The 17,196-nt window shown below is 50.4% G+C and overlaps 1 protein-coding gene across 1 annotated transcript; it reads right to left on the reverse strand.

The window, feature by feature from the left end:
• Nucleotides 1-7,082: 7,082 nt before the first annotated feature.
• Nucleotides 7,083-12,282, reverse strand: LOC136459471 (GABA transporter 1-like). The gene is given in 7 exon segments (XM_066459317.1): nt 7,083-7,881; nt 8,016-8,146; nt 8,245-8,431; nt 8,556-8,653; nt 10,018-10,150; nt 10,152-10,249; nt 12,106-12,282. Coding segments are annotated over 7 exon segments (1,383 nt in total). The 5' UTR covers nt 12,227-12,282; the 3' UTR covers nt 7,083-7,266.
• Between the last annotated feature and the right edge of the window lie 4,914 nt (nt 12,283-17,196).

Raw genomic sequence — 17,196 nt, forward strand, 5'->3', positions numbered from 1 at the left:
GACCACCCTTGCGGTCGGCTGCGGCCACAAGCGAGTTGTCGTGCCATTGCTTCTTATTCTTTCTTTTGGCGGGACGGTTGGAAGCGCCCTCGCCGTCGTCCTCGTCCCGCCTCACCTTGCCGTCGGAATGGTCGAAGATGGCTCCAACTGCCTCCTCTCCTGAGGCATGGCTGGTGGTGATGTCCAGGAGCTCCTTGGTGGTCCACGGGCCCCTGCACCCCAGCTTGTGTACCAGAGACTCGTAGGTTGTCCCATATAGGAAGGCTCCTATCACGTCAGCGTCGACGACGTTAGGGAGCTCATTGCACTGCTGAGAGAAGCATCGGATGTACCCACAGAGGGTTTTATCGGTCTTCTGGCGGTAGTTCTTAAGGTCCCATGGGTTTCTAGGGCGTTTGTACATGCCCTAGAAGTTCCCCACGAAGATCTCTGTCAGATCCGCCCAACTTTGAATGGCGTTGGACGGTAAGTGCTCCAACCATGCTCATGCCGAATCGGCCAAGAATAGTGGGAGATTACGAATAATGAAATCGTCATCACTCGCACCACCGGCCTGACATGCAAGCCGATAGTCTTCAAGCCAAAGCTCGGGTTTGTTTCCCCAGAATACTTAGGGATGTTGGTAGGCAGTCGATACCTTAGTGGGAACGCAGCGTTGAGGATGTGTCGGCCGAAGGCCTGAGGGCCTAGCAGGCCAGGGCTCGGGCTTCGGTCCTCGCCACTATCATAGCATCCACCACGTCGGGGATGGTAGCCGCGGTGGGCTGCCTCTCCTATGTCGCCGTGGGTGCGCCTACGAGCGTCAATAGTGCTGCGTACGTCACGGTCATGGCCGAGGCATTGATGCATCGGGACGGCGAAGGGCTGCCTACCGCCTGACGATGTCTGGTGAACGGATGCGTCCTTGGTGGGGCACATCGAGGGCATGCGCTGGCTGGCATTGGGCTCGCGTCATCAAGACAATGAGCTTTTTGCCTGCTGCCTCGCCACACACTCGAGCAACATGCAAATTTCTCGATGGGCGCGACGATCCTCGGACGTCGTGGCCTCCGGAAGGTCGTGCGGCAAGGCCGTCGCTGCGGTGATGTTTTGGCTTGCCCGAGCGAAGTGAGGAAGGCCCCCGTCGTTGGTGAGGATCCTCTGGTGTACGGTGTAGGCCGTGGCGCGTGCGGGCCGTGGCGCGTGCGCGCCCACCGTCTTCGCGGCGTTTAATCTCGCAATTGATGTCTGTGTATTCCCGGACGAGGCCTTGTCCGGCCTCATCGATCTCTAGCTTGCGGGCTCTTAGCTGCTCCATCCTCAAGCGAGATGGGGCTGTTGCCTCTCCCCCGGACCTGCCATCAGGGTTGCTTGTCGGGGTAGCCTCTTCCCCGGAGACGTCCTCGACGTGCCCCTCGGGGGTCCGCACCATGAAGCACTCTCGGGAAGGGTGATGGCTCCCCCTGCTGGAGTCCGAGCTGGAGAATGATCCCGGCTCCTCCGTGAGGAGCCTATGGAGGGTCTCCGTATCAGGTTCAATTGTTCCCACGAACTCACTGTCCATGGGCGGCTGAACCATGCGTAGTGCCAGAAGGTGGCCAGCGGTTGCCGTGGCGTTGCGGAGACCGAATGGAAACGCTATCGGGGCGCTTCGTACGGGGCCTTCCGAAAATAGGGTGATGCTGTGCGGGGCCTCCCTAGATAACTGGGGTCCAAGGAAGTCGCCTGGCTGGCCCTCAAGCCTTAGATGGCTGAGGTTGATGGAAGAGAGAGACTGTGTGACCGTGTGGGCCAGTACCAGCTCTCCTCCTAGTGTGACGATGAAATCTAGGTCGCCAAAACGCACGTGTGCGCCCGGGACCCAGCTGATTGTGTGGGTGGCCATCCGAGGCCTAATTTAGAACACGCAAATCCCCCTACCTGGCGCGTCAACTGTCGGTGTTTCGTACAAGCACCGGCAAGTAGATTTATAGTAATACGCGTTAGACTCGGATGGTGCGCTAAAGGACACAAGATTTATACTGGTTCGGGCTGAATGTCCCTACGTCCAGTTTGTTGCTGCTCGTGTTATTAACACCGAAAACGGTTCGTAGTAGAGGGTACAAATGATCGGGAGAGGGACTGGTCCCAAGTCTCTGATGGAAGGGTCGAAAGAGGGCCAAGAGCTTGGTAGCAGCTTGACTGTGTGTGTTATGTATTGTGCCATCAAAAGTCGGTCCGTCTGTTGGAGGAAGCGCATTCCCTTTTATAGATGAAGGGGACGGCTTTACAAGCGCGAGAGCTAGGATGCGTACTCTACCTAGCCTTGTGGCTCACGTCTACCTAGTCTGGTTACCCATTCTGATGGGTGCGAAAGGATGATAAGCGCCTATAATACTGTCGATACCTCTGTAGAATGTCAGGATGATTACAGAATACTACCCTGCGCAGGGTATGGGCTGTGGTACAGTGGTTTTGACTTATGAGCCTCACCCAGCCTTGCTCTGCATGTCTTCTGGTTTCTACGAGTCTCTGTCAGAGGGACGAGGGGTCGGGGTCCGGAGTAGCGCCGTGGGCAAGGTCTTCCGATTTGGTGGACCCGAGGGGTCAGGAAACGGGCGCCACTCCCTTGGGTCCATAACGTGGTGACGGTATATCCGTCATTCGTGGAGATCGCAAATCCTTTTTTGGAGCGTAGTGGTTGTCGTATATCTTCATCGGGTTCCGTGTCCCAGAGCTAAAGGCGGCGCCTACAACTCTACAGGGTGAGAAGCACGTACTTGCAATACTTTTCAGGCTCTGCGGCGCCCGGAAGGGTCTAAAGCACCCGTCCCGTCGTTCCCTGACAATACCTTTCCTACCGAGGCGTAGGGTATGGTCCTTGAAGCCATGGTTGACCCGAACGTCTCGTCTTACCCTGTACCCATCATCATGAGGGAACGAGAAGTTGTCAGGTAAGACGAAACCGGTCTTTAGACATCGAGCGGGGCGAGGTTCATCCTTGGTCGTCGGGTGAGGTAGAGACCAGTCCTTATCCCTTGGGCAAGACCGAGCTCGCCCCTTGGGGGTCGGGTGAGGCGGAGACTAGCCTTTAGCCCTCGGGCGAGGCGGAGCTGTCCCAAAGGCATCGGGCGAGACGGAGACTAGCCCTTAGCCCTCGGGTGAGGCTGAGCTGTCCCAAAGGCGTCGGGCGAGGCAGAGACTAGCCCTTAGCCCTCGGGTGAGGTGAGGCCGGCCCAAAGGCGTCGGACGAGACGGAGACTAGCCCTTAGCCCTTGGGCGAGGCGGAGCTGTCCCAAAAGCGTCGGGCGAGGCGGAACCAAACTCCTGTCATTCGGGCAAGGAACGTAGCGGCGCCCTTATCCGTCCAGAAGTTTTTAACGTTCGATGGTTATTGGTTTCACCTTCTAGGGTACCCCGGTATTAGGTCCCCGACATCCGTAATAGGGTAAAAAGTTAAATATCCCCCACTTCCGAATAGACAGACCGAACAAGAGAAGGCGTAAAGAGAACAATACGCGTACTCAAGGACGGGAGACTATACAGTAGTAAAATTCTGGTATTCATCCGTATCAATGACTGACTATTGGGCCCGAGCGGCCAGTGGATGTACGATGGGTGCTTAAAAGCAACCTCTGTGATTGGTTGTTCACATCGTCTTCTAAATCCAGTCTCATTTAGTCATTTTTACTCAAACACTATAACTAAATAGGATTAAAAAAGGCATTAGCCAACTAGTCACCTAAATGTTGCTAAGTTAGACTAAAATCCACCTTTTAGTCAGGCTGCCTCACCTTTTAATCACTTTGAATCAAACATCCTGACTGAACTAAAAGATCTCTTTTAGTATCTTTTACTCCACCAGACTAAATAGGAGATGACTAAAATTTTGGAGACAGTGACTGGGAGTTGTGAACCAAACTCGCCCTAAGAACTGATATGCTCACCCCTTCATCTGAATAGGTAACCTTACCCCACACTATTTTTCACGTTCCTGTGAAAGGGCCGACGCCATTTCACCCCATCTCTCTCACCAATCTTTCCCTTCATCCTCTTACTCCTTAGACGAGCGGCGGGGAGAGTTGCTGACATCGCGAGCGATATGGAGTGGTCGGCGAGGAGGCGGCTGAACTCGGCCTTGAGGACATCGAGGACGGCGTCCAGGAGCCCACTGTCGAGGTCGCGGCAAGGCCCACGGCGTGGTCGGTATGGGGCCCGGCGGCTGCGAGCTCGGCTCACGGCGTGCGGATCGGGAGCGCCGCCTGGATCTCCTCGAGATGTGACTCCATGCGGGCCAGCACGTGGCCCAGCGAGCAGGACTCGTCCACGCCGGCACGGATCGTGTGCCGCACCGCCGTGAGCACTGCCGTGATCCATCCCGCCGCTCAACAGGGACTTTCTCCTCGTCACCACCAGTCACGGACACGATGGGAGCAAAAACTGCAGAGATGAGCAGGAGAGCAAATGGGAAAGAGGGACGTGAGCACATGGTGACCCCTCAAGCCCCGCCTGCATCGGGCGTTGCAGAGCGGATGCAGGAAACACGCCGCGGACTGCACAACGCGTGCACTGCTGGTTTGCATAGCTGGATACGCCAATTTCTAGCGAATAGTGGGATACAATTTCTGGGTCCTTTGAGGATAGTGCTGTGCTGCTCGTCAGCGACAACGTGTGTGACAAGTGACATGACTACATGAGACACCTATTCTCCGTTGTCCTATTCTTCGGCAGAACTTCAGCGGTACCTTTTAGCAAATAAACTATGTTTTTTTTTCACGACAAATCAACATAAGCGTCGGTATATGTTAAATTTCAGCGAAATGAACATGTCCTTCTATCAGTGGGTGATTTGAGCCTTAGAATCGTAATTCTTGCTAGAATCTAACTTCAATTCCATCTAATTGAATTGAAGGGATGTAATCAGATCGATGTTGTCCTCGTCGCTTGTGCTCCATCCGTCCTAAACCATGTCACTGTAGGATACGTGATAGTCAAACTTTCTTAGGTTTGACTAGTTTTGTAGAAATAATAATGATACGGTGAGGGCGTTCGTCCGCCCGAACACGCTCTCCTAAGCCTATGGGACCAGCCCAGCCTGCACCTCCTCACAGTCCATTAAAAAATAAAAAACGGACGCATTTATCTTCCTCCATGTCTCGTTGCGTAGTTTCTTCTCGTCTCCATAGCCACGATGCCCGCACCGACAGCTGAGTCGGCACTCCCCGCGGCCTTCCTTTGCATCTCATCCCCACTCCTCTCCATGCCGCTCCCCGGCGCCGCACTCTCCGCCTCCACCGCGCCCTCCTCCATCCTCCATCTCCACCGCATCTGAGCGCCGATGTCCGCTAGGGATGAAAACGAAAATGATAATTTCCGATTTTTGGAAATCGTTTTCGAGTTTTTTTTTCGATTTGCAGGCCTAAAGAAAATGGTAGTGGTAACAAAAAAACAAAAATAATAACGATAAAAATAACCAGAAACAAAAACGAAAACAATTTTGCCTTATTCCGACCATTTTCGAAGATTGCCGTAATTAGCCAGTAATTTACCGTCGGTATTTACCGATTTAAAGGACTTGAATCCTACAGACTATATAATGCATATACTTTAGGTCCAATTGTCCTACGTCTAAGCACCCCATCTGCACATACAGGCACACATAAGACAAATTATTTTTTTTTGAAAGGAACTATACAGCAAGTATTTCATCCGTATAAGAGCAAGAAGGCAATCAACCAATCACATACCGCCTCCGTGGCTCTAGCCAGTGACCATGAACACGAACGGACTCTGGGGTTTAGCTTGTTTGAGATCTGAGATAGTGTGAACCGTGGTTTTAGCTCGTGGTCTTGTTAATTGTGACTTTATTTATTATTGTTATGTGAAATAGGTTGAGTTATATGGCTCTTCTCATGTTCTACGGTTTGGCGTGTTTATCAATTTTGAGGATATCTTTCTCATGGATTCCGATCGTTATCGATGTATTTTCTGATCGACTACTATCGTTTTCGAAATTATTGGAATATCGGTGTCGTATTCGTTTCCGACAATATCGTATCGATTTTGGTTTCGAGAAAACAATATATGAAAATGAAAGTGATTTGGCCTCCTATTTATCGTCTTCATCCCTAACGGCCGCCTTCCTCCGTCTCCACCGAGCTCACCGACCGCCTCACAAGAGGGGGGTCGTCGCTGGACGGGCCCAAGCCAGGCGTAGGCGCAGCTGGCCATTGCTAGGTCGTGTCACCATCCTCGGTCGTTGGCTGGCCAGAACCGACCGTTCCCCGCTATGCTCTGCGTCGTCCGGAAGAAGAATGGTGAAAACACGTGTTTAAAGTGTTTCAGATGTTCCATAGATATGTTGCAAGTATTTCGTACGGATGTTGTAAAGCAGATCGTGATGTTTCATATGTTGCAATGGTTGTACACCTATGTTGCAAGCTTCCATTTTTAATGTTTCATCTATTTTTCAGACGCATGGTGTAAGTGTGGTTATCTGAATATTGCATATATTTCCACACATATGTCACAAGTGTTTTATCTGGATATTGTGTATATTGCAATGGTTTTCAAGTGTTTTTATGTGTTTTTGCAAGTGTTTTGGGCGCATGTGTTTTATCTGCCTTTAGACGTTTCAAACGCTGCATATGGATGTTTCAAAAGTATATCGGTGTTGCACATATTGCAATGGGATCCACCTTCCACAGCCACCAGCTGCAGCTGCTGGGGCGTCGCCGAGCGAACGCAGACGACGGAGGGAGCGCAAGCGGCCCCGCACGCGGGCGATGTCCGGGTGGCGTGGGCGCGTGAAACGCGGGCGCGGTGGGGGCATGCTGCCGTGGGTACGGAGTGCGTGCACATGCAGGAAACGAAGTGAAGCCACGGGCGTCCGAACGCACGCGTCCGTCTGAACGTCCGGGCTTTAGCACTGCCGTTGCATAAAATATTAATAACATTTAAATCTCCAAGCAAGTCTATGATAAAAATATATTCAACGGAGTGAGAATGACACTTGTTTGAGGACGAAGTGAGAATATATATTTATCTAATAATACTAATTATGCATTATAAATATTAATATTTTTTATATGTTTGGTTAGAGTTAAGAATGACACTTGTTTTGAGAGTTGTGCGTATGACTTGTACTCATCGATAATCGACCATACCCAGACTAAATTCTTGGCTTACTTGCGAGCTTCCTTAGGAAAACACATTTTTTGCGTGTTTATACCATCGTAGATACACCACTACAAAACGCTCACGACAAAACATCTAGGGCGTTTGCAGCTGCGTCAGTTCGGGGTCTCCTCACACGTTGGCGAAAAGCTTGTAAGTTTTGGCGTCCAAGGCAATCTGCCGCACCGCCGCGACGGACGCGATCACGGCGAGCCCCGAGAAGACGACGGCGATCGTCGTGTTGAGCCAGAACACGACCCCCTTCTTGGACGGCTTGAAGGTGACGTTGTAGAACAGTGCCGGCACGGCGAAGTCGAGCGGCAGGAAGCCGAAGGCGCCGATTAGCGAGTTCATGTCCCCGAAGAAGGGCAGCATGGCCGCGACGGTGGTGGCCAGCACGACGGCCACCGTGCGCGACACGAGCCGCGGCACCACGTTCCGCGCCGCGTACTGCCCCTGCTTGGCGTCCGAGAAGAGGCCCTCCAGGACCTCGTTGGTGGGCTGCAGGTACACCACGCCCACCGCCGAGAGCTGCAGCAGCGTGAAGAGCTGGGTGACGAGGAGGAGCCCCTTGGGGATCACGGCCGCGCCGTCCACCATGAAGTTGCTCAGCAGGATGCCCTGTGCCTGGTTGCCGACCGCCCAGTACCCCGAGATGGCCACGCTGAAGAAGGTCGTCACCACCACCGCGTAGCACAGGCACAGCCCCCGGAACATCTTCCCCGTCACCGGCGCCGCCACCGTTGCCTGAGGCGCACATGTTACATGGCAAAGTCGATGGTTACAGGAATATGTTACGACTGCGACCATCATTGTCCACAGCTAATGACTACTACTAGTAGATTATTTGATTCAGAGCTAGCTCCGGATGACCAGGGCACCTGTATCTCAGGGATGATGCCGTTGCCATACGTGGTGGCGATGATGGCGATGGCGTTGAAGACGCCGAACACACGGTTCTGGGCGTCACCTGAGATGGAGTAGTCCTTGGGCAGCGCCTTATCGGAGTTTCCTGTCATGTGCATCGTCGTACCGATCGATTACTACTGGTCACTGGATTTTCCCCCCTTTGAGCTGCTGAAGTGCTGGTCCAGGAGCTACTATCAGTACCTAGGTATATGGAGCCGGCGACGGCGCAGAAGCTGTAGGCGAGGCAGAGCAACAGGGAGATGAGGTTGACGTGCCGGAGCGAGTGGAAGGACGGCAGCTGCGCCAGGATCATCATGAAGACGCCGAAGATGGCCACGAACACGTACAGCTTGATCGTGCCGCCGGGGTTGGCCAGCAGGTAGATTGCCTGAAAGTGAAGTAGGAATACACATTCATGCCCAGGCACGTCAAAGAAAAAGAGTAGGAACGCAGGGGATGGATCATGCTCGATCCATCTCTCTGCCATAACTGGCAGTGGGTAGCATCGGTACCTTCAAGCTCTGTCCGGCTAGGAGAGTGCACCCGATGACTGCTCCGAAACACACCAGGAACTGGATCGGTCCAATGTAGTATTTTCCCCATCCAGGACCTTTAGCATAACAAAGTTTATCACATGTCAGTGAACGGGTTAGCCGAAAATCTTACATGTGTCATGTGTGATTTTTTTGGCAACTGATGATATTTTTTCCAACACGTATATTTGACACTGACTAGTCGTCCTATGTTAGCATCTGGTAGCGCGTGATGTCATATATAGGTGATTCCAGGTTTGAGAAACTTGCATGGCAGTGAATAGTGATGGGAAGTCTCGGTCAAGCCAGTGCTGGACTGCTGGTTTTCGTTGCAAATCTCCCACGACTTCAGATCCAGGCCCGTTCAGCTTACTCTATATCCGGCTTGTTCAGCTTCTTTTTTCAGCCGAAACAGTATATTTCTTTCACAATATTTTAGCCAGAACAGTGTTTTTCAGCCAATTTAGCTAAGATTCAGCGAGCGGGCCGAACTCTGAAGTGGTACGTTCCCTAGGACCCCGGACAAAACTGTCAGCGTTGGGCCTTGGCCTATTACTGTTTTCAGAGGAACTGCGCTGGGCCAGCGCACATAACGTGCCCTGTTTTGTGGAAACAGTCGAGCTTTCTCTGATGGCCACGTCCTGGCGTCTATCTACTGCTACTCTACTAGTACTCGTACCAATCGACATGAGCAATGAGCACTAGTAACTCGTAGATGGCCTTCTATTCTGGCTTGGCCGCATCGAGGTATAACGAGGTTCATCAATTATTGGAAGCCGCTGTGCCGACATGAGACTGCCGCCTCTACCTTGACCGATCTGCTGTCCTAGTCGTTAACCACGTGCTTTGAAGTTTCAAGTCTGAAACCCCCCCTAAAACAACGGCTAACAACGTGTGTGGCTGGACAGACTGGCATCACGGGGGGGGGGGGGGGGGCTAAGTTCAAAGCAGGACGATTGGTAAGAAACTGAATTAGAGATGCAGTAGGCGTATTAATGCTGCCAACAAAGTGCCTAGTATAAGAAAGTCTACTCTGCATGCATGATTGCAATGGGCTATGGGCAGCACAAAGGGGCAGATAAGCTCGTGATTCAGTGGATGCGCCAATTGGTGTTTTCAAAATGCTCAGTTGTGCAATTTTGCTACTCTTTGATACGTCCGTCCTTCCGTCGGATGCACCCTTATTAGCACAAATATCTACGCTAATTGGCATCTTGGACCCTTTAATTAATTCAGGCTGCCAATGGACGCGACGAGAATGATAGTGTATGGTTAGTCCAACGCAGTCGTCTCATCATACATTATTTGCCCCAGCTGCGGTTACCATTCAACGAAAAGCTCTCTTTGAGAGGTTTAGCTCTCTACTACAATGCCGCTGCGACTCGCGAGGAGTAGGAACCGGTAAAGCGAAAAGAACTTACTTTTGGCAGAGTTAACTGACCTAGTATGTCCGTGGCCATGTCCCTGAAGCGGAGCTGTCGGCGGCCCTGCGCCGCGTGGTGCTCCAGGACGAGGGAGATGAGGTTGTAGGAGTAGAAGGTGACGGCCGCGCCGATGACGAGGCAGATGATCCCCCGCCGTCCACCCCAGCGCCGCGAACGCGAACGGCAGGCTCAGCAGCGCCGGGGCCACGATCGACGTCGTCAGGTGGTACCCGCAGTGCAGCCACGAACCTGCATGCGGCATGTATAAGCTCAATATTTACCACCCCAAATAAACCTTCAAATTGAACATCATCCAAATTCAAAAGTCTTCATTGATGAAACAAGTACGCATAGAGAGTTTGGATGTGCTTCCCTCAAGTACGTGCATGTGTGCTATACTGCTATCCACGTGTATACACGTGCACCATATATAAACCATATAAATATACATCATCTTTGAACCGATACATTCGCCAAGTTTTCAGATGTGCACGTCACGGCTTATCAGGTCCCTTCAAGATTCAGAAAAGCAGAAGATACCGAAGCGGCGATGTGCCTCGTCCAGTGGTCAAAAGATGCGACTTTTGGAGTAAAGGGAAACTTGCTTCGTCAAGTCTCAACTGTATACCGTATCGTCGGCAAGCAACTCCAACCTGTACTATATCTGCACTTGATTCGTTCTTAATTTTCTTATGTGATGAAGTGCAGCGAACATGATTAAGCGGAGCCTGACCCATAACCAAGCACTTGGCCAACCTCCCGGCTTATTTCTGCACAATTGTTGCTCCTCGAGCGTGTATGCAACATGGGCGCATGATGCTTGTAAGTCAACGAGGTGATGATGGCCCGAACTGCACGGACCAAGTTTCCAAATAAAATAAGATCAAATGGCCGTCGGATCCGTCAAATAAAACCCACATATTTGACTAAATCAACTGAATTTTGTTAGAGATGTTTTACTTAAATGGATGAGCGCTGTTGTGTTAGTTGGTCCTGTTTCAACTGCAATGACAATAAATACAAATATGCGCTATTCCCTGGAGCATCAAATTTCGTCGACTCGTCGTGGTTTAGTAGTTGTGTGAGAGCATGGCTAATAATATATGTCGGCCGTAAGAATTTTATAAGCCTTCTCTCAGCTTACTTCATATAGGAGTTAGGTCTTCATTATTAATACATGCTCACATGTCCTCTCTACAAAGTTTATCGATTCTTGTATCTAAACTGACTGTAAACTTACGACCCGCTTCTCTTCTCTCCTCTTTCTTTTACCTTAGCATTACAGCCTTGCAATTATACTTCTCTTATGGGGACAGATAGTATGGCACGCACATGTTGGAGACTGGAGCGTTCATCGCTGAGGCATCGGCGGCAGGGATCGGAGAGACACCGCAAGTACACCCTGTTTTGTCTCTTCTTTCTCGGTTGCAAAACACCATGAGGGGGATGGACAGAGCCAGGGAAGTGATAAAAGCAAGAGACGAGCCACTACCGTAAAGTGAAACTGTGAAAGGAAAACTTGGATGACCACGTGATTGGCAGGAGCATTGAAACATGCATTCACTCTCCGAGATCTTTTGATCAAGAGATGGTCTGTGGTCAGAGGAGGAACAGTGGCATCAGCTGGCCAGGTCATTCTCCAAGCACCATTCAATCAATGAAGTTTCCTATGCTTCTCTCTCTTTTTTTTAAAGGAAAAATGTTGAGTCATCGTCTTCTCGATCTCTCGTCTGCCAACAGCACTTATTGATGATAGCTGGGGGTATGCAACCGTACCGTGAATTCACTACTGGCTGTGGCTAGTTCTTAGTAATTAGGACTGCAATCATCTCACTCTCCAGGTGAATCGAAGCAGAATCGCTAAGGTCGTGTTTACTGTTTAGAAATAACCACCAGTTATTCTGCTTGTTATTACTTGCAACAAGGGGAGAGAGAGAAACAAAAACCCAGCGGTCTCACCGTGAAGCTTGCTGATGCTCAAGAAACACAAAGATGCATGCATGGTTGCAGGTTGGTAAGCAGCACACATGCATGCGCTTGGCGTGCAGCACGGAAAATATGGCGAGAACGGAAGAAGCGCCGCGGTAATTAATTAATTAAATCACCTTTGGACTGGAGCACGAAGAGCGCGCCGGCGTCGAGCTTCTGGCCGACGGTGTCGTCGCCGGCCTCCATCTTCTTCGCCTCCTCATCCTCCCGGGTCGCAGCCACAGCTCCCATCCCCATGTCGTCGTCGCCCCTACCGCTGGAGCCTGGAACGAAGGGTGCCTAGCTAGCGTAGCTAGTTTTTTGCCGAGCTGCGAGCTGCACGTTGGAGCTGGGCTGGCTGAGACGACCCCCGGCTGCTGTGTGTGCTGTATCGTCAAGCTGGGTTTGCGCAATCGCAGTCGCAGAGCTCGCGAGAGCTAGGCGGCTAGCTATATGGGAACGGGAGCTGGGAGCTGGGGGCTGGGGGCTGGGGCTGGGGCGAACTGTATCGAGCGCGGACGAAAGGGGCAGGCAGCTCCGTGCCGCAATCTTTGTTTTGGGGGTGACTGGCTAAACGGCAGCGACGATAAAAAAATGGTGACAACAACTAATAGGACAATATGGCGATCGAACTGATGGCATCGACTGGAGTCTACGACAAACGGTGTCCTTTTTTTTTTTTTTGAGTGAACGAAAAACGGTGTTCATTTCGGTATAGTACAAAAACTAAGCCTACTGCACAACGTCTCTGCTCTGTTTGGTTCAAGTACTTTTCAGTTTAATGGACGCTTGCGTTGCTCGCATAACGTTGATGGACATGGACCAACCGAGACATATATGGCGCATCTTGTGGCTCCGGGCTCGGGGCTCCCCTGCTGTATTGCACCAGATCAAATCTCTGCTCTATCCATGGGTTGTAGTGTACACGTGTGCATGCCGGCTTGACCAACGACCACACTCCAGAATACTCCCTTTATCCTAATATATAAGACGTAACTACTTTCTATTCATGTTCCATAATATAAGACATGCTCTCACTAAACACGTGTACATTGATGCAGTAATACTAGTGTTGAGAGAGAGAATTATATACGTTTCTGTGTCTTTGAAACAGAGGTACGCCTCGGCACGTTTGGATAGGGATGAGGATTGGCATAGGAATAGGAAGATATTGTATCCTAGCCATCCGTTCTTCGCGTCTCATTTAATCCTAGCCATTCATTTATTTTCCTTTTTCTATCCCACACCCAATATCCCAATACCCAAATGGCCCATATATATTGGGATGGAGTAACTGGAGATACCGAGATAGCAATGCTCAATGCTACCTGAACATGATCAAATCTCTGCTCCACTCCTTACATTTTATTGTCTCTATTTTTCTCTCTTTTTCATTTTCAATTCTGTACCTTTTGGCTTTTTTAATATGAGTCTGTTTGGCAACATGAGCTGACGAGGGACTTCACCAAAGAAACTTCAGGAGCCTAACGAGGCAGAAATGAAGTCTTCGGGCCTGTTTGGTGGAGCTCCGGCGGCTACAGCTCTGGCACGGTAGCAGCACTGTGGCGGAGCCGCCGAAGCACCAAATCACAGGCTCCTCCGGCTCCTCCACTCGTCCCGTTGATTTTTGGCTGAGCGAGAGCCGGGCAGCTCCGCAGCTCCGTGCTACAGGGGTAAACAGGGCTGCACAGTGCCCATGCAGATGGAGCTGGAGCCGGCCGGCGCCGTGCCAAACGGCCCTTACATCTCTGCAGTTTTAAAATGACTAGCTTCACTCGAGAGCCATTTCTCGCATAGTCGCACTAGTGTTTGGTAGACATTCTGTTAGAACCATAGAGGAGCCAGAGCTATTTTTTATATAAAAAAAACTCTGCTAAATAGGAGTGAAAACCAAAGAATGTAAAATCAGGAATCTCAATCCCTACTTCAGTCAGCCCATCTCTCTCTAATACGAATCCTACACCAAAAGCGAGTACCCGATAGGGCCACGTCACCCGCTAAACAGCTAGCCGTCGGATCTGGCCAAAGCACCTTCTGTAACGTCCCATCATGCATGCTGGTGCCCGTTAACGACCTCGTCGCCTCCTCTCGCTCTTTGTCGACTTTCCCCTCGGCCTCGCCTGCCTGCAGCCGCGCCGCGCCGCCCCCCCCCCCCCCCCCCCCCCCCCCCCCCCCGGCCATTTCGCCGCGGACGCCCATGCTCCCGAAGTTGGCGGGCAGGCTCCTTGTGCAGCCTGTGCCTGCGCTCGCATGGACAGGGCACCAGAGGCCCAGAAGGCCAGAAGCTGATGAAGGGCATCTCCATTGCCGCCCACAATCGACCTCAATACTGGCGTCAATAATTTCATGGACGATGCCCTCGACGTGTTCGATGAAATGGGCATAAGGTATGATTTTTTTTCCCTTTTTTATCTCCGCAAAAAAAACGTTGCTGATTTTGTACTATCCCCATCTCTATCAGTGCATATTGAGGAACAGAGTTCAGTCAGAGATTGACATGAGTTCAGTGATTTCGCACCAGCTCTCCTGTGAGCCGCTAGCAGCCATGCAGAGCCACCTAATGGGTTAGGAAATCCTCCTTGAATGTGCCATCGCCTTCTCTGAGTAGCCTGTGTATCACTATCAATGTTTTCAGTGCAACCTGTGACCAAGAAATGGGTTGCCATGTGCTCATGGTTGTCTTCCTCATCCTTAGTGAGGCTCTCTTCTGTAACTGTAAGCAGCCTTTAGCATTTCTTAATGGCTTAATCTACGTTTCCATTAACCGATAAGTAAAGAACTTAGCTATTAGTTAGATTTGAGAACTGAATGGCCCTTCACCAGTCCAGTATGAAAATTTGTTCGTTGTATATATTATAGAAAATAGTTATTTGCATCTATGGATTGCCTTCTGCCCTGCTCTGCTTTATCTCATATATTCTTGCAGCTATATCGGTAGGTGCAATACAAATAGCTGCTTCACATGTATATTTTGTAAAACTTATTTTGATTGCACTTCAATCAATAATAGACTTCCTTATTGTTTTCCTTTGTTCTTTTTAATCGTCATACTGGGTTCTTCACATTCTAGAACCAGGCCCAACACTGATGCTACTGTTTTCTATCCATTGTCATTTGAGTTGCTTAGATCAATAATTCATAAATAAAATGTCTATGTAGCCCCAACAATTAGACTGTTTAGTGATCTGAACTTGGGAGATCTCATAGAGGTTCAGAAACCTGCAAAGGCCATTGCATACATGAGAGATTAGCTCCAAGAATGTGTCACATTTATTATCCAGAGCTAAACAAACCATATGCATAGGTAAAATGTAATGATTGAAACAATTGTACTCCATTACTTCTATCCAAATTTACCATTTACTTTCTCTTACACATATCTTTTTGTATGTAATAGAACTTGTAGGTGCCTCCAAGTAATCTATGAAGGTACTAAAGACCCTAGCAGTGTGGAATCTTCTTTTTTCTATATTTCTAATTTCTCAACTCAGATTTCTAATTCTAATTCGGATTGACCACTGGCCTAGCAATAGTTTAATCTGCTGATTACCTGCTCATTGTAGTGCAATATAATACCGCTAGGTAATTCATACGCACTCCCTTCTTTTAGGCCCTGTTTGGTTGAGCTGCGGCTTTTGGAAAAGCTGTTGTGAGCCGTGAGATGTGGAAAAGAGGTGTGGGAAAAAGGCAGAAGACTGTTTGGTTAAAGTGGCTGTGAAATTGTAGGCTTTGTATTAAATACCTGTAATAACAAATTTGTTCACTGATTCGCATGTAAATGAATATTTTAGAATGAATGAAAAAATAAATTTTCTAAGTTTTGCATCATCTTGGTGATATAGTCCACAAAATATAACAAATACTTTATTTACAGAAGGTAAAAGGACTTGTCATCCATCAGTATAATTATCTTCCTCTTGCATTAACAAAAAAGCATCAAGAGATGGATGGATGGTTCACGCTTGTTGCCTGTATAGGGTAGGTATTCTAGGTGTATTTCTTCTTTTATTTTTCTATAGGAAAACGGCGAGGTGACATGCTTGTTCGTCCATTACACAGCACGGCAGGCACAGAGCACGCAGCAAGTAGAGCAAGCATTACCGTGCAGCAGGAAGGGATAGAGGAGGGGTGGAGAGTGGTTCACGGCGAACAGCGGTGATGGCAGAGGAGCAGATGCTGGAGCTGCCCGCTTGGTCAGAGAAGAAGGGAGAGGCGGGGATGACCATTGCGCTGGTGGCAGCTCCGGCTCCGGAAGACAGCGCATAGGAGCCTGCGCTCACCCATGGCAGCCGCGAGGCTCGCAGCTCGCTGTGGTGGCCACGCCTGCCGCTGGGGCTCCCGCCGGAGCTGTGCCCACGCCGGGGATCGCCGGGCAGGGCCGCGCGCCGGAGCTCCCGCCGGAGCTGCGCCCGCACCGGGGCCGCTGGTGGGAGCAGCCTGACGCCGCCGCCGGCCTCGAGAAGTGGAGATGCACGAGAGGGAGCGCGACGACGCTGCTGGAGTGGAGGAAGAGGGCCACCGCCGGCCTGGAGATGCACGAGAGGGAGCGCGACGATGATGTGCTCGACGACCGGAGAGGAGGGAGAGGGCACCGCCAGAGAGGCCGGAGTCGTAGCCGAAGTAGAGGGAGAGGGCGCCCGCGGAGGCGGCACGGAGGAGCGCCGGAGAGGCCGGAGTTGCGGTCGACGGCGGGCTCGCCCGCGCTCTACGGTTGCGAGCTCTGTTTCTCACGCGGACGGGAAAGAAAGAAGGGGAAAAAACGAACAGGTACGTGTGTCACCAGTACTGGCTAATTTTTTATCAAAAGCAGCTGAAAGTAGGGGAGAGCTGTTTTCATTTTTGCCCTTGTTTAGTTGGATCCCAAAGTCCAAAAAGTTGCTACAGTACCTGTCACATTGAATATTTGCGGCTCGTGCATGGAGCATTAAATGTAGACGAAAAGAAAAACTAATTGCACAGTTTGGTGGAAAATTGCGAGACGAACGTTTTAAGCCTAATTAGTCAATGTTTGGATAATATTTGACAAATAAAAACGAAGGTGCTACAGTAGCCCCAAATTCTAAATTTGGCGAACTAAACAAGGGCTTTGCATACTAAGGCAAAAGCTGCTTTTGGCATAAAGCAGCCGATATTTTTAACGTTTTGATTGACTTTTGGCTTTTGCAAAAAAAAAAAAAAACAGGTTCAAAAGCTCAACAAAGAGGGTCTTAGTATCACTTCAGCTATCA

Source organism: Miscanthus floridulus, chromosome 6 (assembly GCF_019320115.1).
Source record: "Miscanthus floridulus cultivar M001 chromosome 6, ASM1932011v1, whole genome shotgun sequence".
In the NCBI taxonomy this organism is placed as follows: Eukaryota; Viridiplantae; Streptophyta; class Magnoliopsida; order Poales; family Poaceae; genus Miscanthus; species Miscanthus floridulus.